A 19,214-nucleotide genomic window follows, 5' to 3' on the forward strand; every position below is an offset into this window, starting at 1 on the left:
GAGGGGTTTAAATTGATTCTCTGTTTTGTACGCTTTCTTGCAACACAAGTTAAATCAGCCCAGTTATCAAATTGCATTGTATAATTATTCTCTCAGGTTTATATTGGGCGTGTTGGGCCATTAACAAACTGATGAAGATCATATTTGTCTGTAGTAAGTTTCTTCTTTTTTGATTTGTCTTCCCAATTTGAATTGAAATCACCCATAAAATAAGTTCCCTATCATGGTTACATTCTTTCAAAATACCAGTCAAATTTTAAAGGAACATGTCATTTGAGAATGGGGGTCTATATACAGTACACCAATGATATTGACTGACATCAGGGGAGATAAAGTTTTTGTAATACCAATACTTTCCAGATTTTTTTTTTGTGGGTGTACTTTTTACCCCTTTTTCTCCCCAATTTCGTGATATCCAATTACAGTCTTGTCCCATCGCAGCAACTCCCGTACAGACTCGGGAGCGGCGAAGGTCGAGAGCCATGCACCCTCCGAAACACGACCCTGCCAAGCCGCACTGCTTCTTGACACACTGCTCGCTTAACCCGGAAGCAAGCCACACCAATGTGTTGGAGGAAACACAGTACAACTGGCGACCGTGTCAGCGTGCATGTGCCTGGCCCGCCACAGGAGTCACTAGAGCATGATGTGACAAGGAGATCCCGGCCGGTCAAACCCTCCCCTAACCCGGACGACGCTGGGCCAATTGTGCGCTGCCTCATGGGTCTCCCGGTCGCGGCCAGCTGCGACACAGCCCGGGATCAAACCTGGATCTGTAGTGACGCCTCTAGCACTGCGCCACTTGGGAGGCCCTTTCCAGAATATTTGTATTCTTGAATTCAATTTGTTCACACTTAATCAAATTCTTTACATACGTCAAAACTCTACCTCCCCTCCCATGAGCTTTATCTTGTCCTAATACATTGTATCCTGCTGGCATTGTATAAATACTGTACTAGCAGGAGTTGGTGGTTGGAACAATGTTTCAGATAGAAAAAGAAAATCCAGATTGGAATCTACCAGAAGTTTTTCGAACTGGTCACATTTTGGTGTAAGACTTTTAATGTTCATGTGCCCTCCAATAATTCCTTTAGGTTTTAATTTAGGTTCCCACAGGACCTTAGCATGGTTCACTGTTTGAAAGTTCATAATAAGTCATGTAGAATCGTGGATGGCGGTCTTCAGTAGTTTCACATCCTTGAGCCAATCAGGCGAAAACAAAATAAATATAGCTGCAAGGAGCCATGCCAGGGTTCAAGCTTTAGCCCCAGAGCATCACCATCAGGACAGATTGGACACATTGCCCTAGGATAAGCTACTTCTGTACTCCTTACCACACTTGCCAAATTTCAGAACTCAACATGGAACAGATCATGCAATATACATTTATTTTGGACAATTTTCAATGTTGTTGACTACTTTAAACGCCTTCTTCTCCAGAACCGCTGGACTGATTGGCACCATATGTGGTATATAGCATCTACTGTATGTACCCATGTCTTCAAACACAATATTTTCCAGGACTCTAGCTCAAACTATATGGCCGCTATGAGCCAATGAGCTTGCATTAATGTTTTTTTCCTGTCCAACAGCGCCACCATGCAGCCAAACTGAACTATACTTTACAGGTTAGCTAGACTTATATACCTGAGCATGGGTGCCAAATTGTATCACTGGAGATATAAACATGTGCCGTTATATAGCGCCACCATATGGTTGATCTGAATGTGCTTGCATATGTTGAGTCTTGACAGTGTTTGCAACATGTGTACCAAGTTTAGTTACAATACAAATATCCGTGTCTGATTTATATGCATTTATGTGCCAGACCACGCCCACATGGATGTTTATTGGTCAATTGCTTTGAGAGACATATTGCGTTACGAGACATAGATGCCACATATCAACTTTTGTGCAGATTGGTCATTCGGTGCCAGAGGAGTAGAGTTTTAAGTATTTTTCACAAAATTCTAAATGGATGAAAATCCATCAGGGCAGACCTTATGGGTCCTTGTGGCAAATTTGTTCCTTGTGAGGAGAGGGACCTATGGACTGAATGTCATGACTATAGGTTAAACAGGGTGAGGGACATGACCTTTCAACGTTTGCATCTTCAATCGCTTGTTATAGCACCACCATGTGGCCAATTGAAATGGCATTGTATGAGAGGGTATGGTCCATGGGTCTTTAAATCATGCCAAGTTGCACTTTCCTAGGTCTTACCATTCGTATTGTAACATTTAGCATTTTATTTTGGCCGTACGGAAGAAGAGGAATAAGAAGAACCAATGCCAAGAAATACAATAAGGTTTCACCAGATTCGCTGCTTGAACCCCTAAATATAGCTGCAAGTAGCAATGCCGGGGTTCAAGCTGTGGAACACCATCAGGACAAATTGGATTCTTGACAGTGTTTAGAACGTGTACGGATATCGAATATCCGTGTCTGATTTATGTCCCAGACACTTGTCTATATAAGGTCCCACAGTTGACAGTGCAAGTCAGAGCAAAAACCAAGCCATGAGGTCGAAGGAATTGTCCGTAGAGATCCGAGACAGGATTGTGTCGAGGCACAGATCTGGGGAAGGGTACCAAAAAATTGCAGCAGCATTGAAGGTCCCCAAGAACACAGTGGCCTCCATCATTCTTAAATTGAAGAAGATTGGAACCACCAAGACTCTTCCTAGAGCTGGCCCCCTGGCCAAACTGAGCAATCATTGGAACACAGGACTGATGGTTGCTGATAATGGGCCTCTGTACGCCTATGTAGATATTCCATAAAAAATCAGCTGTTTCCAGCTACAATAGCCATTTACAACATTAACAATGTCTACACTGTATTTCTGATCAATTTGATGTTATTTTAATGGATGTTACTTTTCCTTCACTCTGCCGTCCGACCCATCCCAAACCATCTCAATTGGGTTGAGGTCGGGGGATTGTGGAGACCAGGTCATCTGATGCAGCACTCCATTACTCTCCTACTTGGTCAAATAGCCCTTACACAGCCTGGAGGTGTGTTGGGTCATTCTCCTGTTAAAAAACAAATGATAGTCCCGCTAAGCCCAAACCAGATGGGATGGCATATCGCTGCAGAATGCTGTGGTAGCCATGCTGGTTAAGTGTGCCTTGAATTCTTAATAAATCACAGACAGTGTCACCAGCAAAACACCCCCACACCATAACACCTCCTCGTCCATGCTTTACGTTGGGAACTACACATGCGGAGATCATCCGTTCACCCACACCGCGTCTCACAAAGGACACATTTCCACTAATGTCCATTGCTCGTGTTTCTTGGCCCAAGCAGGTCTCTTCTTCTTATTGGTGTCCTTTAATAATGGTTTCTTTGCAGGAATTTGTCCATGAAGGCCTGATTCACACAGTCCCCTCTGAACAGTTGATGTTGAGATGTGACTTGAATGTATTTGGTCTGCAATTTCTGAGGCTGGTAACTCTAATGAACTTATCCTCTACAGCAGAGGTAACTCTGGGTCTTCCATTCCTGTGGTGGTCCTCATGAGAGCCAATTTCATCATAGCGCTTGATGGTTTTTGCGACTACACTTGAAGAAACGTTCAAAGTTCTTGAAATGTTCCGTATTGACTGACCTTCATGTCTTAAATTAATGATGGAATGTCATTTCTCTTTGCTTATTTGAGCTGTTCTTGCGATAATATGGACTTGGTCTTTTACCAAATAGGGCTATCTTCTGTATACCCCCCTACCTTGTCACAACACAACTGATTGGCGCAAACGCATTATGAAGGAAAGAAATTCCACAAATTAACTTTTAACAAGGCACACCTGTTAATTGAAATGCATTCCAGGTGACTACCACTTGAAGCTGGTTGAGAGAATGCCAAGAGTGTGCAAAGCTGTCATCACGGCAAAGGGTGGCTATTTGAAGAATCTCAAATATAAAATTTATTTTGATTTGTTTAACACTTTTTTGTTTACTACATGATTCCATATGTGTTATTTCATAGTTTTGATCGCTTCACTATTATTCTACAATGTAAAAAACTGTAAAAATAAACCCTTGATTGAGTAGGTGTGTCCAAACGTTTGACTGGTAGTGTATATACTTTCCTTCATTTTTCCCCCTAACCCTGCCACCCCTCCCCTAATTGGAGTAAACTAATGGACAACAACACTTAGGCTTCTACTTCCAGCTTATACATACTATATACATTTTACGGACACAAAGTATTTTACAATAGTTATCTTTTATTTTTATTTTATTCCATCCTTCAGCTACCCTCAACCCCTCCCATCTGTCTCTGAAGACCATCCAGTTTTGATTTCTATTTGCCATATATTTTTTAACTGTATTGTTTCACAAATGTTCTGAACCTATATAGATTTTACGGACACAGTATTTTACATTAGTTATCTTGTTGTTTTTAGTCCCACCCTTCATCTCCACTCAACTCCTCCCATCTATCTCTGAACACCAATTTCTATTTGCCATATATTGCTCAACTGTGCTGTGATGTTTCACAAAAGTTCTGAACCTTTCTATTCTCATAGTTTCTACAGATTGTAAATTAAAGATAAACATTTTTGCTAAAAGTATTATTATATTATTGTTCGATTGACTATGACTTTTCAAATCACCCAGCAGTGCTATTTGCAGAGTTAGCCCCAGGTAAATGTTGCAGTTCTTCAGCCATTCTGAACCTGCAACCAAAGACAAGCTACATATGGACAACTTTAGATTTTTTGTAATTTAGCAGACACACTTATCCAGAGCGATTTACAGTAGTGAGTTCATATATATTCATACCTTTTTCATACTAGTTCCCCGTGGGAATCGGGGGTGGCAGCATCATGCTGTGGGGGTGCCTTGCTGCAGGAGGGACTGGTTCACTTCACAAAATAGATGGCATCATGAGGAAGGAAAATTATGTGGATATATTGAAGCAACATCTCAAGACATCAGTCAGGAAGTTAAAGCTTGGTCGCAAATGAGTCTTCCAAATGGACAATGATCCCAAGCATACTTCCAAAGTTGTGGCAAAATGGCTTAAGGACAACAAAGTCAAGGTATTGGAGTGGCCATCACAAAGCCCTGACCTCAATCCTATAGAACATTTGTGGGCAGAACTGAAAAAGCGTGTGCGTGCAAGGAGGCCTAAAACCTGACTCAGTTACACCAGCTCTGTCAGGAGGAATGGGCCAAAATTCACCCAACTTATTGTGGGAAGCTTGTGGAAGGCTACCCGAAATGTTTGACCAAAGTTTAACAATTTAAAGGCAATGCTACTAAATATTGATTAAGTGTATGTAAACTTCTGACCCACTGGGAATGTGATGAAAAAAATAAAAGCTGAAATAAATCATTCTCTCTACTATTATTCTGACATTTTACATTCTTAAAATAAAGTGGTGATCCTAACTGACCTAAGACAGGGATTTTTTACTAGGATTAAATGTCAGGAATTGTGAAAAACTGAGTTTAAATGTATTTGGCTAAGGTGTATGTAAACTTCTGATTTCAACTGTATATAACATTCTATTGTTTGCAAGAATTTTGTATAATCATTTAAATTGAAAAATTCTAAGTTTTGAATCCGGCGTCATTTTGTGTATCATTGCTAGACTGCCATTTTCATGTCTTGCCATAGATTTTCAAGCCGATTTAAGTCAAAGCTGTAACTAGGCCATTCAGGAACATTCATTCAATGTTGTCTCGGTAAGCAACTCCAGTGTATTTTTGGCCTTGTGTTTAGAGCCCGACCGATATGGGATTTTTGGGTCCGATACGATACTGATTTTAGGGAGGCAAAAGTCACTGATTACCGATATATCTGCCAATATATGTAATTTTTTAGAGGTGGAATGAAAAACATACCTTTTATTTTATTTTATTGTGTTCAAATCACAATATCACAAACTATGCAGTGAAATCCTGTAAAATGCAGTTCATAATTTCACCACTTTGTATTGAGTAGATTCACTACAGTGCTTTACAACAGTTAAAGGTCATGTAAAGAAACACTTAATGGCAACCTTGCAATGAGAGCTTGTTCAGACATGCTTTTGAAGAGATGGGAAACTCCATTGTAATCGTATTAACGCCCATTGTGTATGTTTCCCATGCGTTGTCAAATGGACCGCGCAGTGCATTCTGGGCGATTCTGGGACAAGGAAAGCTCTCCTTCAAGGAGTGTATGGGAGTCAATTGGGCGCTAGCTCAAAAACCCAACCTTAGCATACATTTCGTCAACAAGAACTACAACAATACAAACATTTTCCGAGATGTGAGATAATTAATTTGCTCTCTGTAATATCCTATAGCTTTGGAATCGTGACATTACATACTAATAGGCAGGTTACTCGACTCATACCGTGACTTTGAGAAGGCATTGCGTGACGCAGCATGACAACGTGAACGCGATTGGTCAACAGTCTGCTGTGTGAGGCATTATACGTTCCTCCAATCATTGCACAATGGGATTCCTATCTCCTCTTTTCTCTATCTCTGGCATGTTATCACACAATGTACTGTCTATGACAAGCACACACTAGCTGTTCATTACGAAAATGTTTTCTTACTGAAACCATAATGTACACTCAACAAAAATAAAAACGCAACATGTAACGTGTTGGTCCCATGTTTCATGAGCTGAAATAAAATATCCTAGAAATGTTCCATACGCACAAAAAAATTATTTCTCTCAAATTGTGTGTACAAATTTGTTTACATCCCTGTTAGTGAGCATTTCTCTTTTGCCAAAATAATCCATCCACCTGACAGGTGTGGCATATCAAGAAGCTGATAAAACAGCATGATCATTACACAGGGACAATAAAAGGCCACTCTAAAACGTGGAGTTTTGTCACACAGCACGATGCCACAGATGTCTCAAGTTTTGAGGGAGTGTACAATTGGCATGCTGACTGCAGGAATGTCCACCAGAGTTATTGCCAGAGAATTTAATGTTCTCTACCATAAACCGCCTCCAACGTCGTTTTAGAGAATTTGGCAGTACGTCCAACTAGCCTCACAACCGCAGGCCACGTGTATGGCGTTGTGTGGGCGAGCGGTTGTGAACATAGTGCCCAATGGTGGCTGTGAGGTTATGGTATGGGCAGGCATAAGCTATGGACAACGAACACTATTGCAATTTATCAATGGCAATTTTAATGCAAAGAGATACCGTGACGAGCTCCTGAGGCCCATTGTCGTGCCATTCATCCGCCGCCATCACCTCATGTTTCAGCATGATAGTGCACAGCCCCATGTCGCAAGGATCTGTACACAATTCCTGGAAGCTGAAAATGTCACGCTGCATGAGGCAAATGGTGGTCACACCAGATACTGATTGGTTTTCTGATGCACGCCCCTACCTTTCTTTTAAGGTATCTGTGACCAACAGATGCATATCTGTATTCCCAGTCATGTGAAATCCGTTGATTAGGGCCTGATGAATTTATTTCAATTGACTGATTTCCCTATATGAACTGTAAAATATTTGAAATTGTTGCATGTTGCGTTTATATTTTTGTTCAGTATAAATTACACTGTTATTCAATACAAAATGTATTGGCTATATATTTAAACTGCAAATGGCATGTGCTGATGACATCATGAACAATACACATAAAAATACAATAAACACATTAAACTACAAATACACATTAAAATACACATTATTATACACAACAATAAACGAAAAGCCAAACACAATCATAAAAAACAGACACATTCTTCAGATAAAAGTCTGAAATGCCCTAGAGGCACCAATTCCTCCAATTTTAGTGTAGATCATTCCAAACATAAGGTGCAAAAAACTAAACGCAGACCTACCCAAGTCATCCCTGAGCCCGGGTCCAGTAGCCCGTACATCTATAAGTTAACAATGAGGTAAGGTATGGCGTAAGTTTATGCAAGAGGGCTTTATAGACAAAAGAGTGCAATGTATCGATCTACAAGACTTCAATGAGGGCCAGCCCACATTCTGAATGATGTGTACTGAACCTATCGCCCCTAATGAAGCACAATTCGCTACGATAAACTGTAATATTTTATTGAAAGTTCTACTCTCCACTCACGGCAGTAGGTTAAATGCACACTCTCCTCTGACACATATTGTAATTTAAATCACTTGACTCACTTCAAGTGAGACCACTTAAATCCCTAGTTTATCTACCTTTGACTAGACTTAACGCCACAGCCCCCTCCACATGCAATGATCCATTCATTAGCCTGCTAGCCAGGCCCCAGATCTGTATGTCCTCCCCTGTCTATTGTTGTGAAACTACCGTTGTCCTAGCGTGTACAGACCTGGGACCAGGTTATAGCTAGCATACTGCAACATCACTCTCCCACATGGGAACGCTGACCTTTGACAGTGCACACACACTAAACTTAACCTAAAAACCTCTCTATCTCTGGAGCAGGCAGGCCATATGTGTGGAAGGAAAACCTAGAAGATGATTCCTAGTGTGATTTTGTTTAGTCTCTCCCTTTGCTCTGATCGACAGCTACCTTTCAGGCTGTGACAATGCCGGGCTTCGGGTTTATAAAAAAAAAAAAGGCATTCAAGAACCCATCAGGGAGAGTTCCCCCTGCCTCCGCTCCCTGCTACGCTTTCAATGAGGGGCATAATTGAACATTTTTACATTTACATTTACATTTTAGTCATTTAGCAGACGCTCTTATCCAGAGCGACTTACAGGAGCAATTAGGGTTAAGTGCCTTGCTCAAGGGCACATTTACGTCATTTAGCAGACGCTCTTATCCAGAGCGACTACAAATTGGTGCATTCACCCTATAGCCAGTGGGATAACCACTTTACAATTATACTTTTTTTTTTTTTTTTTTTTTTGGGGGTAGAAGGATTACTTTATCCTATCCCAGGTGTTCCTTAAAGAGGTGGGGTTTCAAATGTCTCCGGAAGGTGAACGTTTTCCTTCTGTGAAATTCTAGGAAAATCAGCAGATGATCCAGCAGCCCCTCTCAGGAGACAGTTAAAACATGTTCCTCTCTCTTTCCCAGGAAGAGCGTTTTTCCAAACCTACAGAAACTAGCCCTGCAATCAGAAATTGTGCAGTTTTTCCTGCGCTTAAAGCGGCAATCAGCAGTTGAAACAATAAGAAAGCGTACTCCCCAACACCGTTTCGGTAAAAAGCTGGGGGATGGGGCTGGAGAAATTTAACCACTCTCAAATTCAAAGACAGAGCTATCGATGCAAGGACTGACCATTCATGATATCCAAATGATAGTTTCAACCATGTTTTTAGGCTATACAGTGTTTGTTTACATTTACTTTGTTTACAAACATTGGAATATAACGTGTATTTTTATATGTAATTTTTGTTTTAACCCCTTTATCTCCCCAATTTTGTGATTACGATCTTGTCTCATTGCTGCAACTCCCCAACGGGCTCGGGAAAGGCGAAGGTCGAGTCATTCGTCCTCCGAAACATGACCCGCCAAGCCGCGCTTCTTAACACCCGCCTGCTTAACCCAGAAGCCAGCTGCACCAATGTGTCGGAGGAAACATCTTTCAACTGACGACTGCAAGGCGCCCGGCCTGCCACAAGGAGTCGCTAGAGCGCGATGAGCCAAGTAAAGTCCCCCCCCCCCGGCCAAACCCTCCCCTAACCCGGACGATGCTGGGCCAATTGTGCGCCGCCAGGCTGTAGTGACGCCGCAACACTTAGACCACTGCGGGAATAAAACATTTTTATGATAGGGTACGACAGTTGAACTTAGCTCATGAGGCATTTATAAGATATATTCTTCAAAAATCAATGGGTACATATAATTCATTTATAAATCCCAAAATTGAGGTAGCAACTGCTGATTGCGTCTTTAAGAGTGTCTGGGCATTACTCTCCTGCTATAACTGCAGTTTAGTTTGTAATCATATTCACTTTAGCAGGCATCTGGTGAGTGTGTAATGTGTGTGTTGTAGGCCAGGGTTAGCATGTGTGTGGGTGTTTGCTGGCTATGTTTCTCAGTATTATCTCATACACAGACACAGAGCTTGGATGGAATAGAATTCTCACTTTCCCTTATATTCCTCTCTCCAACATAACACCTTGGATTTTCATGGGTATATCTTTACTGACACAGTCCAGCTCCAACATTACTATGCTATAATGACTATAATGACTGTGCTCTCCAGCTGGGATAGTCCCAATATGGGTGTCATCGCTGTCCTCTTCAGTTGTGGTCAATGGACTATCATAACTCTTCGTCTGTCCTTTTCTTACTGTGAAGGGATTTCCTCTGTTGCAGTGCAGCCTCTGGAAAAAGTTATAAATATACTCCATTTATGTTTTTAACCCTTTAGGAGCTTTTCTGTTTTACATCCTTGTATTATAGTCTGTAGTTTATGCCTTAGACCCTACTTTTCTTCAGACATGCTAAGTGATTCTTGAGGACTTGAGGGACCTTCTTCCCGCATCCAGATTAAGCCTACTTCTAGAACAAAATGTGCTTTTAATGGACATTGTCTATTCAGCATGCTTTTTAGTCCAGGAGTAGGCTTAATCTGGGTCCCAGAAACCAGCCTGAAGTCGTAGAACTTGGAGTCTAATGTCACGCCCTGACTTATGGAACTCTAGTATGTTGAGTCAGGGTGTGGAGTTCTATGTTGTATTTTCTATGTAGAGGACCCTGGGCGAAGGAGGAAGCCCAGGCAGGAGAGGAGAAACGGCGACCCAAGAGGACGCGGTCATGACGAAAGCCTGAGAAGCAGCCCCAAGAAAGTTTTGGGGGGGGCACAGGGGATGGTTGGCGGAGCCTGGGTTCAGAGCAGAGCCAACTCCCCGTACTCACGCTAGGAAGCGTGTTACTATGCAGGCTCCGTGTTATGCGGAGCTACGCACTGTGTTGCCAGTGCACCGGCACAGTCCAGTGTGTCCTGTGCTAGCACCACGCACGTGCCGTGCAAAAGTGGGCATCCAGCCAGGACGGGTTGTGCCAGCTCTCCGCTCCAGACCTCCAGTCCGCCTCCACAGTCCGGTACGGCCCGTGCCTGCTCCCCGCACCAAGCCAGTGTTGCGTGTCGCCAGTCAGGCCCGGCCCGTTCCTGCTCCTCGCACCAAGCCAGTGGTGCGTGTTCCCAGTCAGGTACGGCCCGTGCCTGCTCCCCGCACCAAGCCAGTGGTGCGTGTTCCCAGTCCGGCCCGGCCCGTTCCTGTTCCTCGCACCAGACCAGTGGTGAGTGTCGCCAGTCCGGCCCGGCCCGTTCCTGCTCCCCGCACCAAGCCAGTGGTGCGTGTTCCCAGTCCGGCCCGGCCCGTGCCTGCTACCCGCACCAAGCCAGTGATGTGTGTTCCCAGTCCGGCACGGCCCGTGCTCGTTCCACCGGTGCCTCGCACCGGTCAGCTGCTCCGCCCAGTCCGGCCCGGCCCGTTCCTGCTCCTCGCACAAGGCCAGTGGTGCGTGTTCCCAGTCCGGCCCGGCCCGTGCCTGCTACCCGCACCAAGCCAGTGATGTGTGTTCCCAGTCCGGCACGGCCCGTGCTCGTTCCACCGGTGCCTCGCACCGGTCAGCTGCTCCGCTCCGGAGCCAGAGCAGTCCGCTCCACCGGGGTCCAGTCCAACTCCGGTCAGCGGCTCCACTCCGGAGCCAGAGCAGTCCGCTCCACCGGTGCCTAGTCCAGCTCCGGTCAGCTGCTCCACTTCTGAGCCAGAGCAGTCCGCTCCACCGGTTCCTAGTCCAGCTCCGGTCAGCTGCTCCACTCCGGAGCCAGAGCAGTCCGCTCCACCGGTGCCAAGTTCAGCTCCGGTCAGCGGCTCCAGTCCGGAGCCAGAGCAGTCCGCTCCACCGGTGCCTAGTCCAGCTCCGGTCAGCGGCTCCAGTCCAGACCCAGACGTCAGCCCCTCTCCAGGTTCGGGGTCTCCCACACCAGGGTCCAGACAGGGCTTGGTACATCGTGGGAGGAAGGAGAGGGGAAGCAGCGCGCCGAGGTCCAGACCAGACCAGGGGCGTAACGGGGATGCTGAGAGAATGTGGTCGTCACACCCGGAGCCGGATCCGCCTCCGAGGCGGAATGCCCACCCGGACCCTTCCCTGTTATGTCAGGTTGGTGCGGTCGGAGTCCGCACCTTTGGGGGTACTGTCACACCCTGACTTATGGAACTATAGTATGATGAGTAAGGGTGTGGAGTTCTATGTTGTATTTTCTATGTTCTCAGTCTAGGTGTTGTATTTCTATGTTTGGCCGGGTGTGATTCCCAATCAGAGACAGCTGTCACTCGTTGTCTCTGATTGGGGATCATACTTAGGCAGCCTGCTTGCATTCAGTTGTTGTGGGATCTTGTTCCGTGTGTAGGCTTGTTTTGTGTTTAGCCTGAGGACTTCACGTTACGTTGGTTTGTTGTTTTGTTCGTGTGTTTATCGTTGAAATAAACATGTATGCATTTCACGCTGCGCCTTGGTCTCATCTGTCCTTCAACGAACGTGACATCTAAATCAATTTATAATCCTGTATGTTTTGTCTGAGGTAAAATCTCAGGTGCAAACAGTCAACAATTATTAATCACTCCTTTGTTAATACAAATATGTATTGTGTACACATGGCTCTCATTCACAAGTATGATAAAGATGCATTTACTTCTCTGTCATACTGTGGATGCTCCAAAATTCTGCTCAATTTTTTGCTACTCTCTCCTGTCCTATCCTGTCCTCTTCTATGAGTGTGCAATGTTAATGTGTAAATGTTAGTGTATGTGCACAGCCACTCTGTTCTAGCTAATACCTGCCCTGCTTTCAGCTCCACTGTGGACAATTTATCTTCTATGTGTATTTTGTTATTTATTCATGTGCATGTGTGTGTGTGTGTACAAATCAAATCAAATGTTATTTGTTACATTCTTCTTAGTCAACAGGTGTAGACTAACACTGAAATGCTTACTTACGGGTCCATTTCCAACAATGCAGAGTTAAAGATATTACATTAAAAAATAAAATAATATAAAAAGTGAATCGAGTAATAAATACACAGTGAATAACAAACACAAATAAAGAGTAAAAATAACATGGCTATATATATGGGGTAGAAAATAACATGGCTATATACAGGGAGTACCAGTACCGAGTCAATGTGCAGGGGTACGAGGCAATTGAGGTAGCTATGTACTGTACATCCAGTGCATTCGGAAAGTATTCAGACCCCTTGACTTTTTCCACATTTTGTTACGTTACAGCCTTATTCTAAAATTGATTCAATTGTTTTTTTTTCTTCATCAATCTACACAAAATACCCACATAATGACAAAGCAAAACCAGGTTTTTATGAATTTTGGCAAATTTACATAAGAAAGAAGACTCTTTACTTAGGACTTTGTAATCGCTGCCAAAGGTGCTTCAACAGTCTCGAGTCTTCTTGGGTATGAGGATACAAGCTTGTCACACCTGTATTTGGGGAGTTTCTCCCATTCTTCTATGCAGACACTCTCAAGATCTGTCAGGTTGGATGGGGAGTGTCGTTGCACTGCTATTTTCAGGTCTCTCCCGAGATGTTTGATCGGGTTCAAGTCCGGGCTCTGGCTGGGCTACTCAAGGACATTCAGAGAATTGTCCCGAAGCCACTCCTGCGTTGTCTTGGCTGTGTGCTTAGGGTAGAAGTCCTGTTGGAAGGTGAACTTTTATCCCAGTCTGAGGTCCTGAGTGCTATGGAGCAGGTTTTCATCAAGGATCTCTCTATACTTTGGTCTGTTTATCTTTCCCTTGATCCTGACTAGTCTCCCAGTCCCTGCCACTGAAAAATATCCCCACAGCATGATGCTGCCACAACCATGCTTCACCGTAGGGATGGTGCCAGGTTTCCTCCAGATGTGACGCTTTGCATTCAGGCCAAAGAATTCAATCTTTGTTTCATCAGACCAGAGAATCTTGTTTCTCATGGAGTCCTTTAGTGGCTTCCGTCTGGCCACTCTACCATAAAGGCCTGACTGGTGGAGTGCTGCAGAGATGCTTGTCCTTCTGGAAGGTTCTCCCATCTCCACAGAGGAAGTCTGGAGCTCTTTCAGAGTGACCATCGGGATCTTGGTCACCTCCCTGACCAAGGCCCTTCTCCCATGAGTGTTTAGTTTGGCTGGGCGGCCAGCTCTAGGAAGTGTCTTGTTGGTTCCAAACTTCTTCCATTTAAGAATGATGGAGTCCACTGTGTTCTTGTGGACCTTCAATGCTGCAGAAATGTTTTAGTACCCTTCCCCAGATCTGTGCCTCGACACAATCCTGTCTCGGAGCTCTACGGACAATTCCTTCGACCTCATGGCTTGGTTTTTGCTCTGACATGCGCTGTCAACTGTGGGACCTTATATAGACAGGTGTGTGCCTTTCCAAATCATGTCCAATCAGTTGAATTTACCACAGATGGACTCCAATGAAGTTGTAGAAACATCTCAAGGATGATAAATGGAAACAGGATGCACCTGAGCTCAATTTCAAGTCTCATAGCAAAGGGTCTGAATAAGGTATTTTTTAATTTTTTTAAATACATTTGCAAACATTTCTACAAACCTGTTTTCACTTTGTCATTATGGGGTATTGTGTGCAGATTGATGAGATTTTTTTTTAGTAAATACATTTTAGAATAAGGCTGTAATGTAACAAAGTGGAAAAAGTGAAGGAGTTTGAATACTTTCCGAATGCACTGTATTGGTAGGGGTAAAGTGACTAGGCAACAGAATAGATAATAGACAGTAGCAGCAGCGTATGAGGTGAGTGTGAAAGTCTGTGTGTGTGCGCGTGTGTGTGTGGCGTCAGTATACGTGTGTGCATGTCGTGTGTGTGTGTATGTGTGTGTGGGTAGAGTCCAGTGTGTGTGTGCATAGAGTCAGTGCAAGAGAGCAACAAAGGGTCAATGTAGGTAGTCCGGGTAGCCATTTGATTAGCTGTTTAGCAGTTTTGAAGTCTTATGGCACGGGGGTAGAAACTGGTCAGGATCCTGTTGGTTCCAGACTTTGTGCATTGGTACCACTTGCCAGAGCAAACAGTCTGTGGCTTGGGTGGCTGGAGTCTTTGACAATGTTTGGGGCCTTCCTCTGACACAGCCTGGTGTAGAGGTCCTGGATGGCAGGGAGCCGGTGATGTACTGGGCCATACACACTACCCTCTGTAGCAACTTGCGGTCAGATGCCAAGCAGTTGCCATACCAAGCGGTGATGCAGCCAGTCAAGATGCTCTCAATGGTGCAGCTGTAGATCTTTTTGAGGATCTGAGGGCCAAATCTTTTCAGCCTCCTGGGGGAAAAGGCGATGTCGTGCCCTCTTCACGACTGTGTTTGTGTGTTTGGAGCATGATAGATCCTTAGTGATGTGGACACCGAGGAAATTAAAGCTCTAGACCTGCTCCACTACAGCCCTTTCGATGTGAATGGGGGCGTGCTCGGCCCGCTGTTTCCTGTAGTCACGATCAGCTCCTTTGTCTTACTGACATTGAGGAAGAGGTTGTTGTCCTGGCACCACACTACCAGGTCTCTGACCTCCTCCCGATAGGCTGTCTCATCTTTGTCGGTGATCAGGACTACTAAAGTCCCAGGGACCTTAGTGATGAACTTCAAGGGAACTATGGTGTTGAACACTGAGCTTTAGTCAATGAGCAGCATTCTTACATAGGTGTTCCTTTTGTCCAAGTGGGAAAGGGCAGTGTGATGTGCAATAGAGATTGCATCATTTGTGGATCTGTTGGGGCACCATGCAAGTGGGTCCAGGGTGTCTGGGATGATGGTGTTGATGTGAGCCATGACCAGCCTTTCAAAGCATTTCATGGCTACAGATGTGAGTGCTACCGGGTGATAGTCATTTAGATAGGTTACCTTGGCGTTCTTGGGCACAGGGATTAAGGTTGTCTGCTTGAAACATGTAGGTATTACAGACTGGGTCAGGGAGAGGTTGAAAATGTCAGTGAAGACACTTACCAACTGGTCAGCACGTGCTCTGAGTATGTGTCCTAGTAATCCGTCTGGCCCCCCGGCCTTGTGAATGTTAACCTGTTTAAAGGTCTTACTCACATCGGCTACGGAGAGCGTGATCAGACAGTCGTCCAGAACAGCTGGTGCGTTCACGCACGGTACCTCGAAGCGAGCATAGAAGGCATTTAGCTCGTCTGGTAGGCTCGTGTCACTGGGCAGGTCATGGAAGGGTTTCGCTCTGTAATCCGCGATAGTTTTCAAGCCCTGCCACATCTGACGAGCGTCAGATCTGGTGTAATAGGATTCGATCTTAGTCCTGTATTGAAGCTTTGCCTGTTTGAGGGTTCGTCGGAGGGAATAGCAGGATTTCTTATAAGCGTCCGGGTTAGTGTCCCGCTCCTTGAAAGGGGCAGGTCTAGTCTTTAGCTCAGTGCGGATGTTGCCAGTAATACATGGCTTCTGGTTGGGATATATACGTACGGTCACTGTGGGGACGACGTCATTTATGCACTTATTAATGAAGCCGGGGACTGACTTGGTAAACTCCTCAATGCCATCGCATGAATCCTGATACATATTCCAGTCTGTGCTAGCAAAATAGTAATGTAGCTTAGCATCCACTTTATCGTACCACTTCCAAATTGAGCGTGTCACTGGTACTTCCTGTTTTGAGTTTTTGCCTGTGAGCAGGAATCAGGAGGATAGAGCTATGGTTACATTTTCAAAATGCAGGGCGAGGGAGAGCTTTGTATGTTTCTCTGTGTGTGGAGTAAAGGTGATCTATACTTTTTTTCCCTCTAGTTGAACATGTAAAAATGAGGTAAAACAGATTTCAGTTTTCCTGCATTAAAATCACTGGCCGCTAAGAGCGCTGCCTCTGGATGAGCATTTTCTTGTTTGCTTATAGCCCTATATAGTTTGTTGAGTGCAGTCTTAGTACCAGCATTGGTATGTGGTGGTAAATAGACAGCAACGAAAAATGTAGATGAAAAGTCTCTTGGTAAATATTATGGTCTAGAGCTTATCATGAGGTATTCTAACTCAGGCGAACAGAACCTCAAGATTTCTTTAATATTAGAGATCGCGCACCAGCTGTTGTTCACAAAGAGACACACTCCCGCCCTTTAGTTGACGAGACGCTGACGTTCTGTCCTGTCGATGCACAGAAAAACCAGCTAGATTTATATTAACCATGTCCTCGTACAGCCACTACCCCGTGAAGCATAGGATATTACGGTCCTTCAGGCCCCGTTGATAGGATATTCTCGAACGGAGCTCGTCTAGTTTGTTCTCCAGTGATTGTACATTTGCCAATAGAACAGAGGGTAGAGGTGTTTTATTTACACGCCGATGTGGTTTAATCAGGGTGCCCCCAATTCGGCCTCTATATCGCTGTCTTTTCCTCAACCGAGTGTCTTGGATTAGGGCCTGATCTCGTGTGAGCATTGAAGTAGAATTATTCATCCAAATCAGGGTTAGTGTTTGCTGTTCTGATGTCCAGAAGCTCTTTTCGGTCATAGGAAACGATGGCGGAAACATTGTGTACAAAAACCGTTAAGATCAGTGCAAAAAAACACACAAAATAGCATAATTGGTCAGCAGCCCCAACCTATGCAGTGTGTGTGTGTGTTTGTGTGTGTTTGTGTGGCCACTCTGATCATACCCCTGTCCTGCTCTCTTGCAGATGTGGACATCCTCCAAAGGCTGGGGCTCAAGGGAGAGAAACCGTCACGTTCCATCCGTCCGGGGATCATTCCGTTCCGATCGGGGGTCTTCCTCACCCAGCAGGCGCGTGTGGAGGCCCCTGCCCGCTCAGTCATACCACTGCCCTACTGGCCCGACCTGGCGCTTCTCTTGAGTGTGCGTTCCCACCGTGTCAACAACGCCTTCCTCTTCAACGTGCTCTCCGGCCGCGGCCGGCTCCTGTTGGGCCTGCAGCTGTCCCCAGGGCAGCTGGTCCTCCACACAGGGCCCAAGAACGCCGTCCCATTCCACTACGACCTCCACGATGGCCAGTGGCACCACCTGGCTCTGGACATCCGTGGGCGGAGGGTGACTCTGTACTCTGCCTGCGGAAAGCAGAGCGTTCACGCAGACTTGACTTCGGCAGACAGAGAAGGCCTGGACCCTGAGAGTTCCTTCCTGCTCGGGAAGATGGGCCAGGGCTCGGTGCAGTTCGAGGGTGCCATTTGCCAGTTTGACCTGATCCCCTCCTCCCAGGCAGCTCACAACTACTGCAGGTACATTAAGAAACAGTGCAGGGAGGCTGACACCTACAGGCCAAACATAGCGCACCTCCTGCCCCTCTTAACCCGAGACCCCAACATCACGGCCAGCCTGGCTCCGCTTACCCCCCCAGCTCCCTCCGAGCTGAGCAGGAAGCCCATGGGCATGAACCTGGCAAGGAGCGCCACTGCAGCTGCCTCCGCTGTTAGGTATGTGCTGCCGGCCATCCTGCTAAAGCCCACCCATAGGACCACTCCCCTGCCCGGTACTGTGATGCTGCTCACGACACGGCCTGGGCTAGCCTTCCCGACCAAGGATCAGACAGAGACCGTTACAGCACCACTCAGGAATGGAGTCGCCCCTCCCTCCTCCCCCAAAACCTCCACCATCACTCAGAAATCCCCCAAGCCCACCCATTTCAAGCCCACCAATGTCAAGCCCACCCCTGTTAAGCCTGACAATTTCAAGCCCACCCCTGTCAAGCCCACCCCTGACAAGCCCATCTATGCCAAGCCCATCCTTGCCAAGCCCACCCCTCGCAGCGGCAGCAGCCCCAAGAAGACCACAGAGGGGCTTGAGGCAAAGAAGAAACCCTCTGTCACTGCAGCCGCTAAGCCTACCAAGAAGAAGCCAGACTCTGCCCTTCTAGCCCATGGGGCAGTCAGCCCCGGGCCAAAGAAACCACCACAGAAACCGCAGCCTACAGCAGCCAAAAAGACAACAGCCCAGCATAAAGTCACAGCCACTCGCCAATTCAAAGCCACCAATGCACCTGCCAATCCAAAGATATCCAAAGCCACCAATGCACTTGTCACCCAACGGCCCACCAAACCCACCTATGCCCCCTTTACCCTCCCCACCACGGGCTGGTTGCAGACGTACGATGTGGAACCGACCCATTTTTCTCTACTATTGCCAGGACCCCAAGGGCTAAAGGGTGAACCAGGCCTTGTGGTAAGAGCCTCTTAATACCCCTATTTCTACCGACTGTGTCAAGTCTTAATGTTATGCATACTGTCAACGTATTTGTGTGTTGGTTGGGTTGGGGTGGGTGTCAGGGGGTGGAATGTGTATGGATGGGATCAAATTCTACTCAATAGTTTTG

At 45.6% G+C, this 19,214-nt stretch overlaps 1 protein-coding gene across 2 annotated transcripts in view; it reads left to right on the forward strand.

The window, feature by feature from the left end:
• LOC121582745 (collagen alpha-1(XXVII) chain A-like) overlaps window positions 1-19,214 on the forward strand; it is a 388,342-nt gene that overhangs the window by 20,377 nt on the left and 348,751 nt on the right. For both annotated transcript variants that reach the window (XM_041898821.2, XM_041898822.2), the window contains exon 3: window positions 17,568-19,063. In XM_041898821.2, the coding sequence (XP_041754755.1) occupies window positions 17,568-19,063 (1,496 nt within the window). The remainder of the gene's footprint in view (window positions 1-17,567; window positions 19,064-19,214) is intronic.

This window comes from Coregonus clupeaformis, chromosome 15 (genome assembly GCF_020615455.1).
Source record: "Coregonus clupeaformis isolate EN_2021a chromosome 15, ASM2061545v1, whole genome shotgun sequence".
Classification (NCBI taxonomy): Eukaryota; Metazoa; Chordata; class Actinopteri; order Salmoniformes; family Salmonidae; genus Coregonus; species Coregonus clupeaformis.